This window comes from Neolamprologus multifasciatus, chromosome 20, assembly GCF_963576455.1.
Source record: "Neolamprologus multifasciatus chromosome 20, fNeoMul1.2, whole genome shotgun sequence".
NCBI classification, from domain to species: Eukaryota; Metazoa; Chordata; class Actinopteri; order Cichliformes; family Cichlidae; genus Neolamprologus; species Neolamprologus multifasciatus.
In genome coordinates, this window is record NC_140458.1 from 19902080 (window position 1) to 19925535 (window position 23456).

Here is a 23456-nt window from a genome sequence, read left to right on the forward strand (position 1 = left end):
ATTCTAAATTCCTTGTTAAACAATATATCTGTGGTGGGGGGTGGTCTGCGGTGGCGTGCAGGGAGGGCGGACGCACCTGCACGGCATCCGCAATCACGCCCGCCACGTTAAAAACACGGGGACTCAGGTGTGTGTGGTGTGAGGTGTCGGAAATAAAATGTCTAAAAACACTGATCCCTGGACCCGCCGTGCCTTATTCATGCCACAATATCATTTTGTTACCATCTCTGTCCACGAAAAATTCACTTAAATAAACAATTATTTAATTTATTATTTATAACACAATGATGATCAAATCTGGTTGGAGACCCTTCTGTGAACTTTTGTCTTAGGCCCCAGCAGACTCTCTCTATGTAAGAGCTACCCTCCAGTAGCTCTTACATAGACACATTTAGGCATATGTCTGGGTTTATGGTGAGGTATCTTACAGGTAGTGGAATCATTGCTAGAATCACATTTAAAATATGTTGCTTGCTGTTACACCAATACACACTTATAGTTTTTAAAGTACTTTATTCTATTTCATGACAGTTGCATTGACAGAATCAAGCATCTCACAAATATCACAAGGGCTTTATATTGAAGAATTAAGAAAAACACTACAATATACTCAACTTTGTGAATATAACTATATACAGTGCTGGCAATGATTTAGTCATCATTGTAAATTAATCATACCTGTTTATATAAGAAAAAAAAGCTCTCATATGTTTTGCTCACAGTTACCACTCTATGAATGGCATTAAATTTGTCACAGCATGAAATCATTAAATCTTACTCCCCCTCAAAAAGCTCTCATGACATCTGGGGCCCCTGAAATGCATTAGAACCACTCAAGTAGTAAACATAGGATTGCTTTTAGTATGTGATTTACTATTGCTGATCAACTACAGAAGAAATGCTTGTTGTATTGTGCAAGAAATCTACTATTTTCAAGATGAGACACATAATGTAAATAAAATAGAGCAGTTCCTTCGCAAAAACGAAAATAAAAGGCATTTGCTGTTAGGAAGACACTTCCATTGAAGATACAATGGCGTTCAGATCATAAAATTAGCAAAAAAGTCCAATGTGAAATGTACCTATGCACTGCTTTCTCAATAATTTAAGTAATAAAAGAGAAACATTTAGGAATCAACAAGTATCATTAGCTAAAGAGCCTGAATGTTTGCATCTCTTCATATATATCAATGTCTATACAGAATATATCGTACACATTAAGTCTGCAAGAAAGATCCACTGCAAAAGGCACTATAAAGAAGTAATGCTAAATCCACAGCATAATGAAAAGTATAAATAGTACTTTTAAGCAGAATCAGCCAGACAATACCCGCTTTCCTGTGAAACACCACAGTTTTATGGGAGGAGGGGGGCAGTGGCAGGATTGCTTGTTTTATTATAGTTTTATTAGAGCTGAACACATTTTCCTGTGAACATCTGTGTTGTGGTTGATGGCTGGACAATGTGCGCTAGAGCATAACAGCAATCTCCAGGTGTTTGTGAATGGGGCCATGTTTGTGCTACCATAATATTTTGTGAGTGAGAGAGTCTGGTTTAATGTGAGCTTAAAAAAAACCCTTCATAGGCATTCAAATGTTAGGGACTGTACACAAATTACAGTGCTGATAAGAACAAAAACACGCAGGGCTATTTATAGTTTGTTTTTGTTTAGTAAAATAGTTTTCTGCCTCTTGCAAATTCACTCTTTTGTCCTTGCTCTTCTGAACTCTGCAGGCACTCTTCACGTGCAGTGCATATACATATTACCCAGCAATCTTTTTTTCAAGGAACTAAAAGGTTACGTCATGCATTGGTGCACATGGAAACATTTTGAAGAGCTATACCACCATATAGAGCTATACCACAAACTTCTCCAGTCCAGACAAGTTGGTGTTATTCTAGAAAACAGAAAGGTTGAAAAACAGAAAGCTCCACCTCTTAAGTTCCTGGAATCTAGAGTTCCTGGACTTTGAGGGGGGAGGTTTTCGGAGGTAAAATTATTTCTCTGGTTTGTGCAATTCCTCCACAGTTCCTTGAAATACGCTTTTCAGGAGACTCTTTCTTGTCCTTCTAACCCATGCCTCGCCTGCAAAGTGAAGTAATACAACTCACCCCTCCCAAAATGTCAGACAATGTGTCTTGTGCGTAACATTCAACCTCCTTACAGTAATCCATGATATGTCCAGTCTGTAATAAAATGACTGCAAAAAAATGACTACAGGTACAAATGATGGATGTGTTTGTGCATCACTTATTATATCGGGGTCTGCAGATATAACAAACCTGTGGGACTATTAACAAAATTAAGAATCTTACATTGTGACTGCTTCCTTAAAGAAAACTTTCATGCATCTATAATTTCTGTACAGTCCCTTATTACTAAGAATTATATGTTTATAAATTAGAAAAAGATTGACACGCATATAGACAGAACTGTAGAGATTGCATATATGTGTGTGTGACCTGAGCTGCATTGCTTCCTGTAGAAGTTACAGTAGGTGTGAATGGATGTGCTCTGAAACATTAGCCTCATGGCTGCTGCTGATACTGGCTCTCTGTGGCTGTGTAGAAATCCTCCAGGACGCTCTGCAGGTAATCAAAGGTGGGGCGGTCCTCAGGCTTGTTCTTCCAGCACTCCATCATGATGTCATATAGTTCCTTGGGACAGCTATCCATACGTTGCATTCGATAGCCCTTCTCCAAGTGGCGGATCACTTCTGGATTGGTCATACCTGAAAATAATGGAACAAATAAAAGTAAAAAGACGAGGACTAATGTAGGAGTAAGACAATCTAGAGTGCTTTGGTGAAGGTGATGGTTCATTTGATTAGTTGGTCGATGAACAACTTTGATTCAGACTAAAAACTACAGGCTGGACTCAAGAAAAATACTTATGGAAAATCTCTGTCTTTGTTAATGGATAGGTTTATCTATCGCCTATGGATAGCTTCTCCCTTCATGATAATAACATTCCAAACTAAGGCAGCTATGTTATTATTTTCACTCAAGGTGACGTGGCTGCAGCGAATGAACTGTTATTTACTCTTAGTTGTACTAAGAGGAACTTAAAGAAGTCACTTGCTAACCTAAACTAGCATCCTACTTGTTATTACAGTATAGCAAGAATGCAATCTGCCAGTGAAGCTACCAAGCAAGTGCTAGCAATATCTGATAGATACCATTAGAGCACTTCCTCGTTCACAGACTATACATACAGTAAGACAGATTTGTTATTCAAAGCATGCCTCTGAAATTGCTGCTCCACCTGACTGTTGTCTACCTCAACTTTGTGTTTATCAGAACAAGAACACTACTATTGTTCATCTTCTTTAATACAATATGTCTGTTTGTTTTTTTTTTGTTTTTTTTACCATTCTTTAGATTATTTAGTGTCCTCCTTAAGTATAAAGTCATGTGTTGAATATCTCTAGTAACATTCTAACTTTTTATACAGCCATGTTTATATATTAAAAAAATCCCATGCTAGCTTGTTAGATTTATTAATTGTTTTAATAGGCCACTTTTAACCAAGTAAGCTTCTCCTGTTTACCAACTATTTGTGCAAATGTCCTGCTTTTCATGGGATTTGTGTCAAACTCTTGTGTTTGTCACTTACCAGGGTATGGTGTACGCCCATAGCTGATAATCTCAGTCAGCAAGATGCCAAATGACCAGACATCAGATTTGATTGTGAAAGAACCGTAGTTTATGGCCTCAGGGGCTGTCCATTTAATGGGGAACTTAGCACCTGGTTGGAAATAATTGAAAACCCAGTTAGAATAGGAACTAATGCTGACAGTGAGACATCACTTGTCACTTAATGATACGGATCTCCTGGTGACATATTTACAATGTGCAAACCATGAGGTAAGTCGCTCTTATCGTCATTCTCTGCTTGTTTTGTCATTTGGGTCGTAATCTGATATTTCACTGACACAAAGTCATTTCCCTTTGATTGATGAAACTGTGACTGCTGCTATTCCATCTGTTCTGGGACGATACTTGCCCGGATCTTTTGTAATAGGAAACATTGCGCTGTACCTTCCCTGGCTGTGTACTCGTTGTCTTCAATGATACGAGCCAGGCCAAAGTCGGCAATCTTGCACACCAAAGCCTTATTGACCAGGATGTTGGCAGCTCTCAAGTCTCTGTGGATGTAGTTCCTCTGCTCAATGTAGGCCATCCCCTCGGCAATCTAGAAACAAAAATGACAGAGGACAAAAAGTTGTTGCCAAAAATTAATATCACTGGCAAGGAAACACTGTTCCCTTTTTCTTTCAGTTCATTTTACTGCTGGTAATAATAGCAACAGATATTTTGCTATAATATGCATGAGGATTCACATGGGTACTCTTTCCCTTTAGCACCTTTGTGTTACTGCTTGATAAGATCAGCCTCTCTTGCTATCTGATCAATAAACATGAAAAAAATCAGTCATGGTATGATTTAATCAAAGTAGGTGACCTTTTTCCCTTCCCCTTCTCTTTCTGTTCTTTGTATTTAATAGGAACCACCTCAACAGCAACAGCAACAAATATGCATGCACCCCCACGGATTAACTGCAAAAACCTGGATGTCTCACTCTCTTTGAAGGTGGTATAGTTGTTAGATGGGCTAGTATTTCAGAAACTGCTGATCTCCTGGGGGTTTCCCACGTTACCCTCTCTAGTGCAGAAGAGAAAATATCAGTTCCCTGAGCATAAATGGCTTGCCTATGTCAAGTTAGAAGTCAGAGAAGGGTGGCCAGACTGCTCTGAACTGATATGAAGTTTAACAACTTTAACCACTGTTTACAAAATGGTAAGCAGAAGAACATCTCTGAACACACAGATATTGAACCAGATGGGCTACTGTAGCAAAAACCACTTCATACTATATGCGACAGCTGTCAGCTAAAAACAGGAAACAGGCTGCAGGTCATGCAGGTCAATTGGATAACAATATATTGGAAAAACATTGCATTCTTGGGTCAGAATTAGGAATAAACAACATCAGAGCATTCGTTCTTTTAATAGTGCAGGCTGCTGATTGTGGTATAATGGTGTGAGGGATATTTTCTTGGCCCAGTTTGAGTTTTTTAGTACTAACTAAGCACTGTTTAACCACCACTGTTTATCTAATTAAAATGTTGTTGCTAAGCATGGTAAATGGCCTGGTAAATGGCCTGTATTTGTATAGCGCTTTACTAGTCCCTAAGGACCCCAAAGCGCTTTACACATCCAGTCATCCACCCATTCACACACCCATTCACACACACATTCATACACTCATGACCATGCCTTTATGTCTATAGTGTGTGTATCTTCTCATATCTGCTTGCAGATAATCTCAAACTGCTTTTTACAATATCAGTTCACTCTAGGCTACTCAAAAGGCCTCAAAGTCATCAGAACTTAATCAAATAGAGCACCTCTGGCATGTGGTGAAACTGGAGATTTTGATCATAGATCCACTGCTTAACTGCATGAAGCTGTCATGTCAATATAGATCTAAATCTGTGAGGAATGTGTCCAGTACCTTGTTGAATCTATGCCACAAATAATTAAGGCAGCTCTGAATGCAAGTACTAGCAAGGCGTAACTAAAGAAGCTGCTGGTGAGTATGTTTGCTTTGTGTTTACTGTGAAAGACTGTTAGCACAAACTGGTGATATGTAGGTAAAACTAAATAGGATTTAAGTGGAATGGTACTTACAGTAAACAAGCCAGTTAGGGTAAAATAAGCACATAATCTCAAGGCACACTAGCTTCAAAGAAATGGTAGCTGCTTGAAAATTTGAATTTAGCCTGTTGATGTGTAATAGAAAATGTCTGTTTTTGAAGATTTACATTCATTCTTAAAATATTCAGCACAATAGCACAATGTAACCTGTAGTTCTTCTTTCATTGTTCCTCTTTGTAGTTAATATTTCCTTTTTTTCATTGACTAAACATGGTTGGAACATTTTGTTCGGTGTTACTGGTAGGCCAGTGCCATTACATTATCCTTCAGGGAGTTTTAATCATTTTACTTTGCTCAGTTTTACAGTTAGAATTTCTCACAGAGAACATCAACACAAGAACTGAACTTTGAAAATGATTTTAATATTGGGACGTGTGCTTTGCACTGCATACAAACACACGTTTCATTTACAGCCAGAAAACCAGGGGAACAGGTGGGACAAGCTTGCAAAAGCACCAGTACTGAATGTGACCAATATATTCTCACCTGAGCAGAGAAGTCAATGAGCTTTGGAAGCTGGACTCGGTTGCCCTCATCACTCTTTAAGAAGTCTAATAAACTACCTGTAGGCACACAAATGCAAAAGTATTAACAAACAGATGGCATTAGTTATTTATCTGATAATTATTATTATCACCCATTTTAACTATAGCCACTGCTTGTATTAGCTATGATCAGTTCATCTTTTTCAAATGTTCTTTTACCTCACAGCAAAGAGCATCTCCCTTCATTTTTAGTGTAACATAGTATAAACATTTTGAACGTAAATGTCATGGGAAAACACTTTTCAAAGATGTTGCAGCAATCGCTGACATCAATAGCCCACGTGGTCATGTACAAATACACACTCAGGCACACATACACACCTTTCTCCATGAACTCAGTGATAATATAGATTGGCTCCTCTTTGCTGACGACAGCATGAAGTCGAACCAGTTTGTCGTGTTGTAGAGTCTTCATGAGGTTGGCCTCCATCATGAACGCTTCCACTGACATGCTGCCAGGCTTCATGGTCTTCACTGCTACCTTTGTGTGTTTGTTGTATGTGGCTTAAAACAAACAAACAAAAAAAATTACAATTAGGAAATAGATTTCTATCTAACATCACAATAAACAAATGGATTCTACAATGATGAAGATCTATCTCACCCATCCACACTTCTCCAAACTGGCCAGCACCGAGCCTCTTGTCCAGTTTGAGTGAAGATCTTGGGATTTCCCATGCATCCTTCTCCCACGGCTTTTCAGGTTTTGGACTCAAGCATGGGTTAGTCAGGGACTGGCAGAGACCATCTCCTTGCTCTGTATGTAGCAGAATGAATATTTAGTAATTTGATTTTGTACCTCTGTGGTAGAAAAGTATAGAATAAGAAATAATGCTATTGAGAAATCATGATAGTAGTACTCGTCACAGAGCAATGCAATGTTCCACAATGGCTGCCATATTAAAGTTGGCCAGCAGAGTGTGCTCTGCACTACTATAAGAATAATGTTCAGTGGGACGCAAACTAAGCTGGAGCTGCTTGGCCGCCCCCAAGAAGTCCCAACATCAGCAATTCAATGCAAACAGAAGATAACCTAACTGTTCTATTAAAACAATGTGAGCACAGCTGTGAAACGTTTGAATGAGTCAGCACTGGACTAGAGCGTGAGATTTGTTGATAGCTAGAACTCACTCTTGTAATGGCTGACCAGTTCCTGCAGGGTGTTAAAAGTGATGCGGGGAGAGATGTAAAATCCTCCATTATCCAGTGTACGAATCTTATAATGCTTCACTGTGTCGCTGGACTGAGGATCATTGTCCCTGACAGACAGAGAGTAGCTGCCTGTGGAAAAGGAGAAACAGCATCTTATCCACAGGGAATTTTCAAAGCAAATTAAAGCAACACACAAGAGATCTAGCTTGAACTTTCTCTTGTTTTTGCCTCATTTAAGGAAACAGAAAAAGCTGTGAGCATCACATGGACATTCCATCACAATTTTAATTTTATTCACGCTAGTGTTAACAGGAAGTCATATGTCTAGTCTTCAGACACTTTGGAAACATAGCATTCATTTTCAAATGAAATATAAGTCTGCTAAAGTATCCTTTTATCGCTTCTATAGTTATGACTCTAAATGCTAACATTAAAACTAACTAAAACTAACTATTAACATTAACAAGTAATTAGCCCATGTATATACTGTCCTTTGTTACAAAGAAATATTAATATTATTATTTTAATGTACGATTTGGTCCATGTTTCAACTTTCTTCTCTTAGCCAACAAAAGAACAAAGAGAGTCTTTCTCAAATATACATCACTTACCTTTGGTAGTCTCACTGTCTCGGATCATGAAGGATCCAATTTTGTTCCCAGGGGCCAGCAACTGCCTCTCAGCATCTTTCCTGCTTACGCCCTTAAAGAACCACCTTAACAGTAGGAAACAGATAAGTCAGTACTGAAACCTTGTAGCGGCTATTTTGTATATGCCCTCATTTTACCTTCATATTGTTTTCTGTGTTACCAAGTTCATTTTCAGTTTAAAAACGTGACATCTAAATATGTTTAAATATGTTTAGCTTACATAATGCTCATTTCCCTATTATCAGTAATAACACTATGTCATATTATTCGTTTTACTAGTATGGTACACAAGTGTGTGTGCATGTGTGTTTTTGTGTTCAGAGTGAGTCTGCTTACTCCTCTGCCTCCAGAGTATCTTTGGCTACATAGTTACTGGGGATGTAGCCTTCCTGACCTGTACTGATTAACATAGCTCTCCACCACTCGCCTGATCTGCAGAGAGAGTGAAAGACAGCATCTGTGAAGACTTAACAGAAACATGGCAAGTCAGAAGTGTCACAAGTCCCCAAACTAAATTTGGAACACGGAACAACCTGATAACTCTTCAAACCGCAAATAATATAAACCATCTTTTTTGTGGTTGAACTTACTCCTCTAAGATTTTCAGCTTATCTCCCTTCTTGAAGCCAAGGTCTCCCTCATGAATGGCCTCATAGTCGTACAGTGCCATGGCAATACTCTCCCCTAAAGCAGAAAAAAAGAAAGCAGAGGAAGGCCTCATGCACTGTTGCTTTCATGTGCAGAGTAAAACTTTTTTTCATTTCATTTTTTCATTGTCACCTTAAATCTATGTGCATGAGGTTTTTGGCCAGTACTGCTAATATGTGAGAGCGACTGATTGTTCTGTTTGTTTCAGGGGGGATTTAAGCTAGCACTAGGTTCACCGTTTTCTGGCTACAAGACTGACTTCCTTGTATGCTTGATAATAATAGCAATAGGGTTAGTTTTGAAGGCCTGCGTGGTGAGGCAGTGTGAGGGGTTTTTGCTCTGCACACACACGCTGAGTCTTCTTCCTCTTTCTGGCATAAAAGACATAGCTTTCTGCATCTAACCAACAGTGACCTACATCTTGGTTTTTTAAATTTGACATATCTGTTCTCATATATCTGTGACATGTACTTGTGATGGCAAGGAAAACACCTGTAACTGGCTAAACGTGCTACTGTAATAAAAGATGTGGAATGAAGTCCCGACATGTTAGTGTTGCTGTACGTATAGAGTGATACTCACCATCTGCAATGTTTGCATTGGAAGGCATTTTGGCCTGTGGAAAGACAGATAGAAAAAAAAGTAAGTTCTTTCAAATAATCATTTCAAAATCTAAAAGAAAATCGTTTAAAGCTGTAGTAATTATTACAAATCCTGCACAAAACACTAGTGCACGATTGGACAACAACTCCAATTTTCAGTTAAAAATTGGACTTGTTGTCCACCCACTTCCTGGTGGCATTATGGTGTCACATCATGTTAGTTATTCTCTTCAAATTCAATAATAATAAACTACTGTACAATTTGAATGAAATCAAAGTTATCTGAAATCTAAAAAATTGGGTTATGAATTGAATGTGTGTGATGACATAGCTTAAGTGCTGTCACATGCCTCATGGCCAGAAGGAAAGTGGCCCATTGCTGCATGTCTTTCCCTCTCTCTCTCCCTGCTTTCCTCTCCATCTCCACTATCTCTATCCAATAAAGGCAAAATGCTAAAAAAGAAAACATATAGTATATAGCATATAGTACATCTCATCTCGAAAAAGCACTCTGAGGGAAATTCAGTAATCCAGTAATCCAGGTCTGGATTAATATCCCCTCTATATTTTCTTCTGTTTCCTGATGGAAATATTTAGCTTTTTATTTGCAATTTGGTGTTCAGAAGTTTCAGTTATAGGGGCTTTTCTCTAGTGACAACTCACAGAGACACACAGTGAACATACACGCAATGAAATCACTTTAATCAGTCAATTACGTTTTATTTATAAAGTGTCAAATCATCTCAAGGCATCTTATATTGGAAAGCTTGGATCATATCTCTGTCCATCTATACATTTTGATGACTCTGTGAGTAAAATGAATTTCAAAAGAGCCCTCTCTTTTATTATAAACATTTCCTAACCTCAAACTGTGTAAAGGATATGCTACCCAGGATTCAAGTTTGAGAAATGTCCTATAGATAAAGCTTGATCAATCGCTTTTCTTTCATTGCAAATGTATTTATTAGGTTCGAGCACATTAATATGCTTCAATAAAATAACTGGTTCTTATTCTACATGGGTTTTTTTAAACTCCATGCTGGAGGCATGTTACTGAAAACACACATTTCGAAGGAAGGAAGGACTTTATCATATCAAATCTAGAAATCTAAATGTGGTATAGAGTAAATTTTGTTTGAGGTTTCTGACATGTAAGTCGGCTCTTCGTGTCACACAGTTTTTGACACAAAGTGTTTATTTTTTTTAAAAAATAAACAGAGTTATGCAGAAACCAGGCATGTAGATGTAACATCTGTATATTTAGACATCTGTAAAAGAATACTATGTGCAAGTTGAGAGCTGTCTTATCCCTTTTCATTCTACATCTCCTAGTTGACTGCTGTACTCTGCTTCTTCTTCTGTTACTTCCTCTTTCTTGACTAAGGGTGAAAGAGATGCTATAGTCAGTACACAGGAAACAGTAGCCGGAAGAACCGCACTTACCGACCACAGCACTGCTGCTTACCCGTGCCACAGATCAAAGTCTGGCCGGTATGCAAACTCACAACAAGTCACAGGCTAGTTAAGAGTGTGTGTTGTCACGCATATATCCTTTTTGAGTAGCACAAGAGAAGTGACTCCTATCACTTCTGAGTCAGTGAAATGTGTTCTTACTCTTCTGTATCACTAAAGTAAAGTAGTACTTGTAATATGTTATGAATAATAATTATTTGTCTTTTAAAGCCAAAAATCTGTCTGCCCCTTTTATTTGGACCAAAACAAAAAATGGAAAGTACTTTCTGTTTATTTACTACAAATATATTTCAGTTTGATTCTACTCCCAAGCTACTGCACCTATTTGCCAGCTGTTGTTTATTTTAAGACGTCAAACATTAAAGCAAAAGTTGTGTATTCCATGACTGGTTGGTGAGTGGCTGCTGCCTCTCACTGGTCACAAAGAGGGTGCTACAGCGTGCATGCAGACAACCTGCTATTGTTAACCTTTGGGTGACTAAGGCGATCGCCTGGTGACCAAAGCAGGGTTTTTTTTGGTGCAGCACACCAATCAATCACTTGTCAGCTTTTTTTAAATGGTGGTTACAATAGGGTTACTGAGCTGTATTGATGCTTTCATAATGACTGCCTTCAACCACTTGCATATTGGTTGGAAAAGGCCCTTTGAAAAAGGCCTGTGTGACTGGGGTCTAACCTAAGACTAAGGTAAATAATGATCAGAAATTGGTGGTATGAGTGAATGTGAACATAAATGGCTGTCTGTCTCTGTCTCTGTGATGGACTGGCCACCTGTCAGAGGTGTACCCTGTATCTTGTCCTATGAGAGCTGGGATAGACTCCAGCCCAAGTTCAGTCAACAATTATGGTAAAATTATATTGCTAATACTGTTGCGAGTTAGACCAGTAAATACTTTTACAGTACATTTAACATTATTTAAGTGTGTAATCTAGTAGAACCTCACATATAGCCAGTGGAGGCAATAGAGGTTAATTGCAGGCTAACAATATGAAACACTTTATGCTGTGACATAAATTGACTACTTACAGCTTTATTCCCAGAGTTTCCTGTGGTTGGGTCTTTGACATAGTGGGCGGTCTGTGCTCGGTTTTGCAGATCATCATTACCCGTTCCTTTGCTGTGAGGCTCCTGCTCCTTTTTTGAGCCCACACAACCCATGGTGCCTTCTGCAAGTTAACAACAAGAGGAGAAACAGCAAGATGTGAAAGCGTGGACATCAGCAGCATTTTTCAGGGTATTTGCCCCCTAAACCTAATAACTAGTTGTGCAACCTTTGGCAGAAAAAACAGCAATCAAGCATTTGTGATAACTGTGGAGGACATTTGGCCAGTTCTTCTTTGCAGAATTGTTTTAATTTAACCACATTGGAGGGATTTTGAGCATGAATGGCCAGTTTAGGGACAGTTACTTTTACACAGCATTGTACTGGTTTTATTCAGAGGAGAGTGGAGTGTACAAAATAAATTAATATAGCTTAAGAATTGTGGAATTTTAATGTAAACATAGTATCAAAAACTGCAACAAACAATATGATTCTAGCTTTTCCTACACAGAAGGAGTTAGGATGTTTAAAAAGCACAAGATTCATAATAAATGTGTAAAGCAGTGGTTCCCAAACTTTTTTCGCTGGGCCCCCCTTTGTTTTACAGAAAAATGTTCGCCCCCCCCCCCCCCCCCCCGCGCGCGCGCACACGCACGCACGCACTAACACATCCTCCAACCACACACACCCATATTTTGCTCAATTGCGGTTAATTTCACACCTCAAACATTTAGTAAACAATTAAGCAAATACAAGTAAACTGCAGGTAGTAAGAAAATAAACTACTAACTCTTTTACGCTACGTCCGCACCTACACGGGTATTTTTGAAAACGCAGCAGTTTCGTCCACACGTAAATGGCGTTTCGAATCACTGAAAACGGAGATTTTTCAAAACTCATTTTTTGCATTTACGTGTGGATGAGGAAGAGTTTGTCATGCAACATTAAAGGTATGTGCCTTTTTTCACGTCACGCTGTGCGCCACGTTATTGTTTACATGAGAGGAATTGCAGAATGGCAGATAGTCAGATTAACAGTATTTTGTCTCTATCTTCAGGTTTTACATGCTTACATATAAACACACAGTTTCTGTCCCTCTATTTAGAAAGCAGAGGTCAAGGTGTGACAGCTATGCTTCATCTCCTGCTTTGCGTTTGTGTAGGCACCCCGTGCTAGCAGTGTCCAAGCCTTGTTTTTTTTGTTTGTTTTTTTTTCACCTTTTCATGCCCCCCGCAATGGCTCTGCGCCCCCTCTGCGCGGGCTCCACACTCTGGGAAGGTCTGGTGTAAAGACTTAGCTAGCTTCTCTTACACATGTAAGCTTAATAAATTATTTCTCAAATGACCTTTGAAAGAACTACAGAGGATTCTTTGCTTAGTTAAAGTAAATCCAGATCCTTCCTTGTAAATATAAGCTGAATATTAATTTGATTACAATCGTTAATTTTTGTTTTTTACTGCCGAATAGGGTTGTCCACACAGGAAACAACTAAAATCAACCAATACCTCAGCTTATCACAGCTCACAATTAAACCTCATGTATCATGTTTTTGCTATGTGGATAAAAGAAAAGAGAAGTAACTCAGGGGGGTGGCTGAGGTGAATGGATGGGCCAATGTTACTTTGAACACGGGAGGCTGGACTCCAAACCAAAACTCAGCATTAGACATTATCTCAACCCAACTGCTCTTACTGTAAATGTACTGAGAAAATTCTCTAATTTTGGGTGTGTAACGTGGGAAAACAGCATGTGAAGATATATGTGTCACCACAGATGGTAGACTGAGAAGAGAAAGATGCCTTAAAACTCAGATGACCGTGAGTAAATGTTTTTGATATACTGCAGGCTTCTGCGAACTCCACACTACTGCTGTTTATTCTGAATAATTCATATGTTCTCACACATGTTCGTGACTCACTTGATGATGTTTGCAGTTTTGGCAAGTAAGTCTTTCTGTGTCATGTGCCAACAAAATAATTTCCACACAAGTCTCTGTTATTCATCTGTAACATCTAGGCAATGCATCCTTGTATCACACTGTTTCAGCGCATTTATGTCTGTATATGTAAATGTGCATGCAGATAAATGGAAAAAAGTTTTACAGGAACAAGAACAAAGAGAGAGTCTGTGATAGGAGATGGACACTGTGTTTGATAGCACATGCACAGATAGAGAGGACACAGGAGAGACAGCTGTTCATGTCTGATCTCCCACCACCTCAGAGAGGCAGATTATCGCCCTGAGCAAAGGAAGCCTAAACAGAAAAGCCACAAAGCAGCAAAAAACATCAGCGGTTACAGAATTTTTCATGTTTTCTCCAACTGGCTGTTGATCTGTTCTGGAAGCTGCAGATTATTATGGCCAGTAATAATTACCATACTGTCAATTATGCACAGTGGCGAGCAATGGAAAATGTTTAGACACAGGAAGTGGTGTTACTGAGGTCAAAATTGGTGGCGTTAACATATTTACTTCCCCTTTTCTCTGCTCCAAACCTTATTCCTCTTCAGATGTCTACTTGAGGCCTCTTTGACTTCTATATAAAACTCTCAGTACAATACCTCTAGATAATGAACAGTCATGGTGCCGCAGTTTTACTAGTGCAAAATTAAAATTAGCGAAACAGTAAAAGAGAGCTTTTTACTCTGTGAAAATGCAACTGTCTGTGTCTTGCCCACATGTGACGCACCTACAAGACACTTTAAAGACAAACCAACTTGTCCACACAGCCTGAATCAAAAGTGCCAGCAAAAGGACCACCGGAGTGGAAAAAAAACCTCAGTCCTCAGGCTGGGATGTTGGCGCATGAAGTCCTGACAGCGCTTCACATTGCAGCATAATTTGAATATCACTATATCCAGTGATAATATCCTAAATATGTCTCATCGCCAGTATGTGCAGAATCTTTACAAGAGTATAATATCAGTCTGATTGTGTGGGTGCCCAGTTGTTGCTGTGCCCTTGCTACCAGTAGGTGAGAGCTGAAAAGCATCACAGTGACTTTAACTTTAAAAGCTGCTTATCCTATGCAAAGTATTATGAACACAGAAACTACTTTTTCAATTACATCTCTGTAACACTCAATATCCAATAAAAAGAACAGCAAAACATTTTTCTCCAAGAGTTATCTACTGCAATTAAGCTCTAAAGTTAAAGACAAGATCTGTTTTGCAGATAATTCAAACTGATCAATTTGCTAAGAGTAGCTTATTGCAGATATAGTGAATGGTTTACAGGATTTTTTTTCACTCAGGCAATGAACTAGAGGGCATAAAAGATTCAATGTGAAGCATAAATGCATGAATTTGGTCTAATGGCCTTTAGAATACAAAAGTCAGATTGTGCAGAAGTATATGGGAAAGCAGATCTCTGTAAACACTTTCACGAGGGGTGACTTATTTGGATAATTTAAAGTCTGCCTAAAAAAAAACCCTTGACGCTTAAATTTTTTTTTTCATGAAGTAAGGTCCCATTAGAGTCAGAAAGACAGATAAAGCTGTGCATTGTTTAGAGCGGGCCTTATTTTGTGACACGTAGCTACCGCAGTGTTCCAGGGTTTCTCATTCAGATCTAGCCCTTCGCTTGTCATGTCTGGTTTCAAAACGGCAAGATGGTGACAGTTAAAATGCCCTGCTAGGGCCTCACAATGGGGCCACTTTACAGCTGTGCGCAACATTTTTAGATCTAAACAAACTTAAAGGCAGCTTTATAAATACTCTTTGTGGTAGCAGATGATTCAACTTGCTGTTAATCCCAGTGCTGTAATGTACGGGCTATTCTGCCCGTACATTACAGATACATGGATGCTACTCTTCACTGGAACACCTGGGAAAACAAATCCACTAATAACTTTACTGTAGCTTCTATTCAGAGCTTTCTGTCAATGAACAACAGCAAAACTGTGTTAATCCTAATGGGCTGTGCCTCCAGGTTATGAAAGCTGGGAGTGTGAGGATTATCAGTTCTGCAATAGAAAGACCTTGGATTCTTAAGGGCCTGGATGTTGTATTTTGTTAGAAAGAAAAATAAATCTCCCAAAAAAGCTAACCCGTCTCAAATAACGAGGTTGTTGAATGTAACTGCGGTAAACATTGCGTGCTCATCCACTCCATCATTATGGATTAGAGGGGATGACGACTCCTCACATCAGAGAATTTCTCTTTTTTTCATGTGTTTTCTGAGAATTCTGAAAATTAACATAAATATTAAACATACTGATTAGAACACACTTGTTTCTTTGAAGAGTATAAGAGAAAAAAATGACAATGACTGCTTAACATGAAGCCAACTGAGTTGAACCAGCAAAAAGAAAGTATTTCTAAAGACTACTAATTAACATATCTTGCTTTGACAGTGCTTAGGAAATACAAATATAACGGTAAACGATACCACAACCAAAGTGCCTGAAGTCATTGAAAAAAACAAAACACAAAAGTCTGAACTGATGAACTTCAGATATGCTGTTAGGCCTCCCACATACATTTATAAATAGTTGCCATTTCTGGCTCTGGATCCATTTTGCTAAGGGGCTGTTGACTTGGGCTGCTAACCCATTTCTACCTAATAAGAACTTAATGTTATGTTACCATCTTTACTGCTATGCTAAGTGAAATAATAATATATTTTTCTAACTAAATTAAGAGAAAGATGTTGACTAGTCCAAAATAAACTATACATAAAGAAATGATCAAACCACTTTACAACAATGTAATTTCATCGCGTCCTGACGATCTTGAAAGACCTCTAACCACAGACATGTGGTGCCACTCCCCTAAGCAATATGGCAAGTATACTGAGATACTGTTCTTATAAATAGTAGAGGCCAAATATGTGTCTCTGTATATATATATATATATATATATATATATATATATATATATATGCTTCCCCAGATTTAACACTTCATGCTGAGGCAACTGATAGTCATTGCACAAGTCATGTCTGCTCAATCAATATCAATATTGCTCTATTAATCCACTAAATGTTAAACTATTGATTTTAGATTCTAAGAATGGTCTTCATAACAACATGGTAGCAATACAGTCTAAGCAAAAAAATAAATAAATTGTGTACATAAAGTAGGCTAGCAAAACAAAACCACAACCGTCTCGTCTGTTATGATTCTCACACCTACAAATGTTTACACTAAATGTGAAGCACAGACCAGAATGGAAACATAACTACATCTGTAGTAGTTGTGAATGGCTCACCAGTCACCACCTATGATTCATCTACTTCTGGAGCAGACAAGAAATGAAGCCCCTAATTAGTGATTCATCTCATCAAAATATACAAAAATAAGTGGTAAATGAACATGGATCCTGTCTAAATGTGAAAGTGTATCAGTTTCTGTTGTGTAAAAAAATAAAAAAACTTGGTTAAAAAAATGCTTTTATGGCAATTTTGTTTTCACCTTTTATTGGGGATACGAAAGACAAATTCATGGGAAAATTCTTATGCTTTGACTACGCCATCAGTTTCAGTTCTGTGCCTATGCTGTTCTCTTATTGTTTTTTCTCCTCAGCTTGTGGCCGAGACCACATCAACCTTCAAAAAAGCACTATCTGGAACAATGGCTTTGTTAAACCTGTAAAGTCACCTTGTTTCTTTAACAGTAAAATCTTAAAAAACACATGGCGTCTAATGATAGAAATCCCAAATCTATATCTAGTTATCAATCTCCACCCATGAAAAACATGATTTTAATCACAGCAACAAAAGATAAAGTGTGGAGTTTGACACAAGGTTATGTCCCAAAATACTTTTTGGGAAGTACACTTACTTTCTTGTAAGGAGTTAGCAGGGAGTTTTACCACTCCTATGTGCTCAAGTTAAAAAGAGGCTATGGCGAGGAACCTGTAACCTTAGCATCACAACTGGAAATTGGCTTAAACAAATAGCATAACTTTGAGTCGTCATGTATATATACATAAATATACATAAATATATGTTATATTAAGATAAAGATAAACAGCCAGTGATGACTGAATCACCGTATGTTGTACGTTACATTTCAGTTCAAAACATCACAAATTGGTGCGCTGTGGTAAAACTATCATGACTTTATGATTTCATGTAAATGCCCCACTGTAATCACAGCCAGTATTTTTTCATTATCTTTTCTTTTAAATAAATTAACTGTATTTTTAAAAAAAAAAAAAAAAAGTTTTTTCTGTTTGTTTTTTGCTGCATAAAAAAAATTATATGGGCACTGATGGTTTGACAGAAGAGACTTTTCTTCATCATGTATTTAATTTAAACACCACGACGGCCCTAATAAACAGTCACTAAAAAACTTTAAAGGCAGACTGCACATGTGCTAAAGAAGACTTGATGAAGACGATAGCATGATGAATCTGACTTCATTATCTGAGATCAGCTTGGCTCATCTACTTTAAAGGCACCACTGACTGTCAGCATTTTTGACCAGACCAAGTAAGGCTGCCATGGCAAAAACCCTGTACTGACTTAACCAATGGTAGGATTTTTTTTTTTTGTCTTTTTGCTTATGAATTCACTTTTTTTATTAGAGGGAGGAACTTATAATTTCTTCTTTCATAAATGATGTGGTAACACTTTATAATAAGCACTTTGTTTTTCAATAGCAACGTCTAATGACATCACTTCTGGAAAACATGCACCGTGTCTTTCAGAAGAGAAATGCTGCCTTTCCAATTATGCATTTTTGATCTGAGATAAGAAAACATATAGGCTCCCTAGCAAGTGATTTACTTTGATAATACCAACTTCTGAAAGCATATAAGTGAGGGTTAACCTTATGATTATGAGCTCTGATTGCAACTTTAAAGAATTTGTAATGAACAATTAAACTAAGATACTTATTCAGTAATATCATATATGGATGTTGACAGTATAACACCACTGTGTCTTCTAACCGACTCAATCTCTATGGCTGGCAGTGTAAAGGCCCAGCTCAGAATTAGCAACTGATATACTATGCAAATGAGTACCACTCCTAACACTAGGCTGTGTATTCATAAATATACGTTTCCGTTTTATAGACCCTATTGCAGACTTGTAGTTGGAGGCTATCTGCTTCCTTTACCTGTCTGTGAGGTGACAGGTAAACAGGGGAGCAGGTATCAGGCTGCTTTAATGCTCATGGCTTTAAGGAAGTATCTCATTTATTATCCTACATTTAAACTAGTCTGCTACAGCAACAAACATGAGCAAAAACTCTCTCAAGGGACAGAGGAGTGGAATTATTCATGCGTGCCTTGTTGGGCGGCCTTTCTTTTTTATGAAAAAACTGCCAAGCTGTGTTTGTAGCTGTTTAGGACTGCCTCAGGCCATAACAACATCACCTGCCAGCCTGGCAAGGGACCAACAGAAAGAAAGAAAGAAAGAAAGAAAGAAAGAAAGAAAGAAAGAAAGAAAGAAAGAAAGAAAGAAAGAAAGAAGACATCGTGTCAGCCTGGTGGGTTACTCCTGTGCATCTGTGTATACTGCTGGCACTCAATAACACCTAATAAATTTGGCTGATAGACACATGGCAATCGAAATGTGATAAAACAAAATAAAAATAGATACTTTCTATATGAACAAACAATTTTATTTATGGTTTGATTCTTATTTTATTATTATGTCACACAAGTATGATAGGTTTGGGTAACAAAGTTACAATCAGTCTAAGGTTGCACTTATTAACTTGCACTCTTGAAAATAATATCTAGTTTAGGTGGTTTAATGTTATCCGTCATTAATTTCTGAGTTCTCAGAGAAGTCCAATGTGTCAGCTCAAATTTGAACATTAAAAAAAAGATGAATTTTTCATTCGCCAAATAGATAACTAGAGAGATATTTTCTGTTTGTTTGTACAGTATTAAACAAGTTTTCAACAGATTTCTAAAATATTTGTGTTTTATTGCTTTTATGACCTGTCATCCAGTAAATCTTGAAGTAAGAGAGGACTGTCTTCTAATAACTGATCTTTCATAGATCAAATGACTGTAGTCAAGTGTACAGCATTTTAAGAGGACCTTTTTCTTATTGACTGTCATGCTGTACAATTCTACTGGTCGATGTTTATTTTACACAAGTCCAAAGTTTCATAAAAAGACCCCACCGCTCAAGCTTCAGACTGCTTCAAATACTTAAAAAAAGTGAATCACAAAGAAGAGCAAGGGGAGGTACTCTCACTTAAATGATGATAATTATATAAACCGGATAGTCATCTTATTTGAGAAGCTAAAATCAGTTAGCAGAATATTTAAACCATGTTTAAACACATTAAGTTCAGTTGAAAAAAACAATAAAAAATTTGCATTTTTTTTCCACTTCACGGAGTCACTTCTTCATTTACAGCAGTGGCTTCTGGGGACATTTTGTGCCCGATAATTCTGCACCCAGCGACTTTATAGGGTACTGACTGATTTTCAGTTTTCATCTTTATCAACCAACAAACAACGAAGACTTAACATATATTAATGTTAACACATTTAAAGCATATACACCAGCTTTCCATCATGAGGGTTTAGTCATTAGTCAGTCTGAGAATTGTGTTTCCTTCCAAACTAAACTAACAAACTAACTCATATAAATGTCATGTCAGGATAAATCGTGATTATGTGTAACTCAGTATACTATATACATAACATACGTAACAGATCAACTCCACTTCGACTGTGTAATACATAAATTTGAATACAAATTAACTACACAAGAAAAAATAATTGTTTCATGTTTTGTAATGTAATTAAAACAACTGGGTTGCAATAACCCTTTAATTTTCCGTTTAGGACATTTTCGAAAAATGACGCTGAAGTGACTTCAGGCCTATTAATGCAAGACAAGACGGGGTATTCAGCTCTACTAAGTACTGTGATGTAATATCGGCATTTCTGCGGTGTGTCTAACACCTCCGGACTTTCTTTTAGTGCAAGTCTGTGGGGTAAGAGCAGGAAAATACAAATAATTGTCTTCCCCACACTGCAATCATATCCGTCGTCTTCCTTTAGGGGCTCTGATTTTAAACCCATTCAACGTTTAAATTGAAAGCTGGTGTATAAATAGAGAACAGAAGTGAAACTAGTCTTGTTTCTGGTTTAGTCTAGATGGACATTCTAAAAATAACTCCCATGCACCCACTCACACGCACTGTCACAAACACGGTAAAGGACTTCAGACCCTCGTTTTAAAAGATTTTCACATTTAGAAAGTGACGCGGGACACTCTGATAAAGGTGCTTTACTGCTGTACATCCCCGTAACACGGCCCACCGGCTCATCATCGCAGTTTATGCACCGTGACTTCTGCAGGCGGTGGCTGTCAAGCACCGTGAACTTCCTCTTTTTGGAAGTGAGCATCGCCTTTATAAAACTAAAAACTTGTCGATGATCAAACACCCACTTTCCAAGTCTTAAAAAATATTTTATTGTAACCGTTTTACTTCCTACCGTTATCTTTTTTGTGTGTTTTTGTTAAAATTTGTACATTATACCCTCTCACTCATAACATAAGCGAACACATAACAGGACACTTACCGCGCTTTAGCCAGTCGCTTCGACTAGTATCTCTTTGGTTATAAATTATCTTCTAAATTCGGATAAGCGGGTGTCGAATATTCCTCATTTCTTTTAAGTGAGTTCCATCCCTTCCTAACTCGTGTGGGTCATTCCGGACACGTTGACAGGGCGGCGGAGCGCAGCGCACTGGACTTGCAGGAGGAAGTTTAAGCTGTAAGCATCTGAGGTGGGGAAAAGAGGAACAAGCGCAGACCAATCGTGCTCTTGGTTTCACTGACTGAAACAGCCGCTGATACTTGATACTTTGATGGACTCCAGAGCAGAGAGCTACCAAACGCAGGAAGTTACATCAAGTTTCTTAACTACTGAGAGTTTGTATTTCCAGTTCAGTTTACATACTTGATAACATCTCCTGCATTTTTGCCATATTTGGATTAAAAACCTAATCCAGGTCAGATGGAAAAGGGTGGCTGTGCACAGGGAAGAGTGGATGGATTGGTTCACAGATGCGACAGGAACATTTGCATGATGTACGGGATGGCTCGAACAGGTATTCAAATAGTAGTTTGACAGCTATCGTGCTCAGCAGGTCGTTCTGGGGCTGGAGGCAGGCCAGGCAGCAGAGGGAGGAGGGGTAGGCGGTTCAGCCCCGGGGTAACAGCAGCGGCTCAGCATTAACACATGAGAGAACGCTCCCAGCTATAATCCTTAATCAAGAGTCAGGATTAGATTAGAAACGAAGTTCCCTCTGTCTCTGCAGCGATGAGCAGAGACGGGGATGGAGGAGGGGAATCAGGATAAGAATAAAAGGGATAACATTAGTAAAATAAACAGAGAAAGGTACAATCGGGGCTTAGGATCGAATGAAGATGATCCTAGATAAAAACAAGGATGAAGGATTAAAGAGGCAGCTGCGGATGACCTGACTTTGTGACTGCAGATGTAGTGAGCCTTTTCTATTCTAAAGTACAGGCTTCACTTTGTGACTCTCATTAACTTCAGTGAGAAAAGTTCCTCATTTAGCCTGTGAAAATCCAATGTTAAATTATTAACCCAGACACAGTCAGAGTAAACTGATGGGTAATTTGTTAAAGTGTTGTGGAGTTGCAATATCTTTATTGGGCCTTTCCATAAGGAAAAAACAACAACAACAAAATAAGCCAGAGTAAGCTTTATCTAATAACACCAAGCTTGCACACCCTGATAGATCCAAATGAACCCTTTAGGCAGAAATGACTACTACCACAACCAAATTTCAATCGACAACTTCTTATCTTTGCGAAACCTTTTACTTGTCATTGCTCCTTTTTCTGATTGCATCGAAATTTTGGTGGCCTAGCATGAATTCATTTCATTCAATTCTGTGTATTTATTTATTGCAACAAAAGTCACGTCAAAGTATATATTATATTATATTATATTATATTATATTATATTATATTATATTATATTATATTATATTATATTATATTATATTATATTATATATTTTAATATAAATACTCAATACATATAAAAAATAAATTAATAATTATAAAATATAAATATCAAGACATATTTTGAGGCCTGTCCAGGCTGTGCTTTGCCCACTCTTGGGACACTAAGTTGGATAAAGAATTAAGAAAACGAATCAGTGGATTCCCTACATGCAGGTGCTGGGCAACAGTACTTGAGCCCCAAGTATAAAGCTTACCAAAAAGGAAAGTTTGAAGCCTAAAATTAAAAGTAGAGTCCTAAACCCAAAGTGGGAATTGGTTCCACAGGAGAGTCTTCTGATAGTTGAAGGCTCTGTCTCCCATTCTATAGTTGGAAACTGGGAACCACAAGTAAGCCTGAACCCTAAGAGAAAAATGCTCCATTGGGATAATAGAAAAACACACAATAGAACATTATGAGAAATGGATGGGGCTCCCGATAGAGCACGATTTCAATATTATTGAAACTGTGAGGTATCGTCTTGAGAGAGAACAGAACAAAATACAGTGTCCACTGAAGAGCTTTGAAATGTTCTTCACAAAGACTGGAGAACTATTCACGCAGACTACTTAAAGAAATTACAAGACAGCTTGCCTAAAAGAGGTGATCAGAGCAAATGTTAACTTTCAAGCTAATTATAATTGTAAATTGCCTCATATACTG

At 38.0% G+C, this 23456-nt stretch overlaps 1 protein-coding gene across 1 annotated transcript; it reads right to left on the reverse strand.

The window, feature by feature from the left end:
* Nucleotides 1-493: 493 nt before the first annotated feature.
* hck (HCK proto-oncogene, Src family tyrosine kinase) lies at nucleotides 494-21663 on the reverse strand. The gene is made up of 13 exons (XM_085146155.1): nucleotides 21337-21663; nucleotides 11818-11957; nucleotides 9298-9331; nucleotides 8658-8751; nucleotides 8404-8499; nucleotides 8029-8132; nucleotides 7397-7546; nucleotides 6870-7022; nucleotides 6587-6769; nucleotides 6207-6283; nucleotides 4042-4195; nucleotides 3617-3748; nucleotides 494-2732 (listed from the first exon to the last, which is right to left on the reverse strand). Exons 2-13 carry the CDS (start codon nucleotides 11947-11949, stop codon nucleotides 2530-2532), a joined length of 1512 nt encoding a protein of 503 aa, XP_085002281.1. The 5' UTR covers nucleotides 11950-11957; nucleotides 21337-21663; the 3' UTR covers nucleotides 494-2529.
* Nucleotides 21664-23456: the final 1793 nt, after the last annotated feature.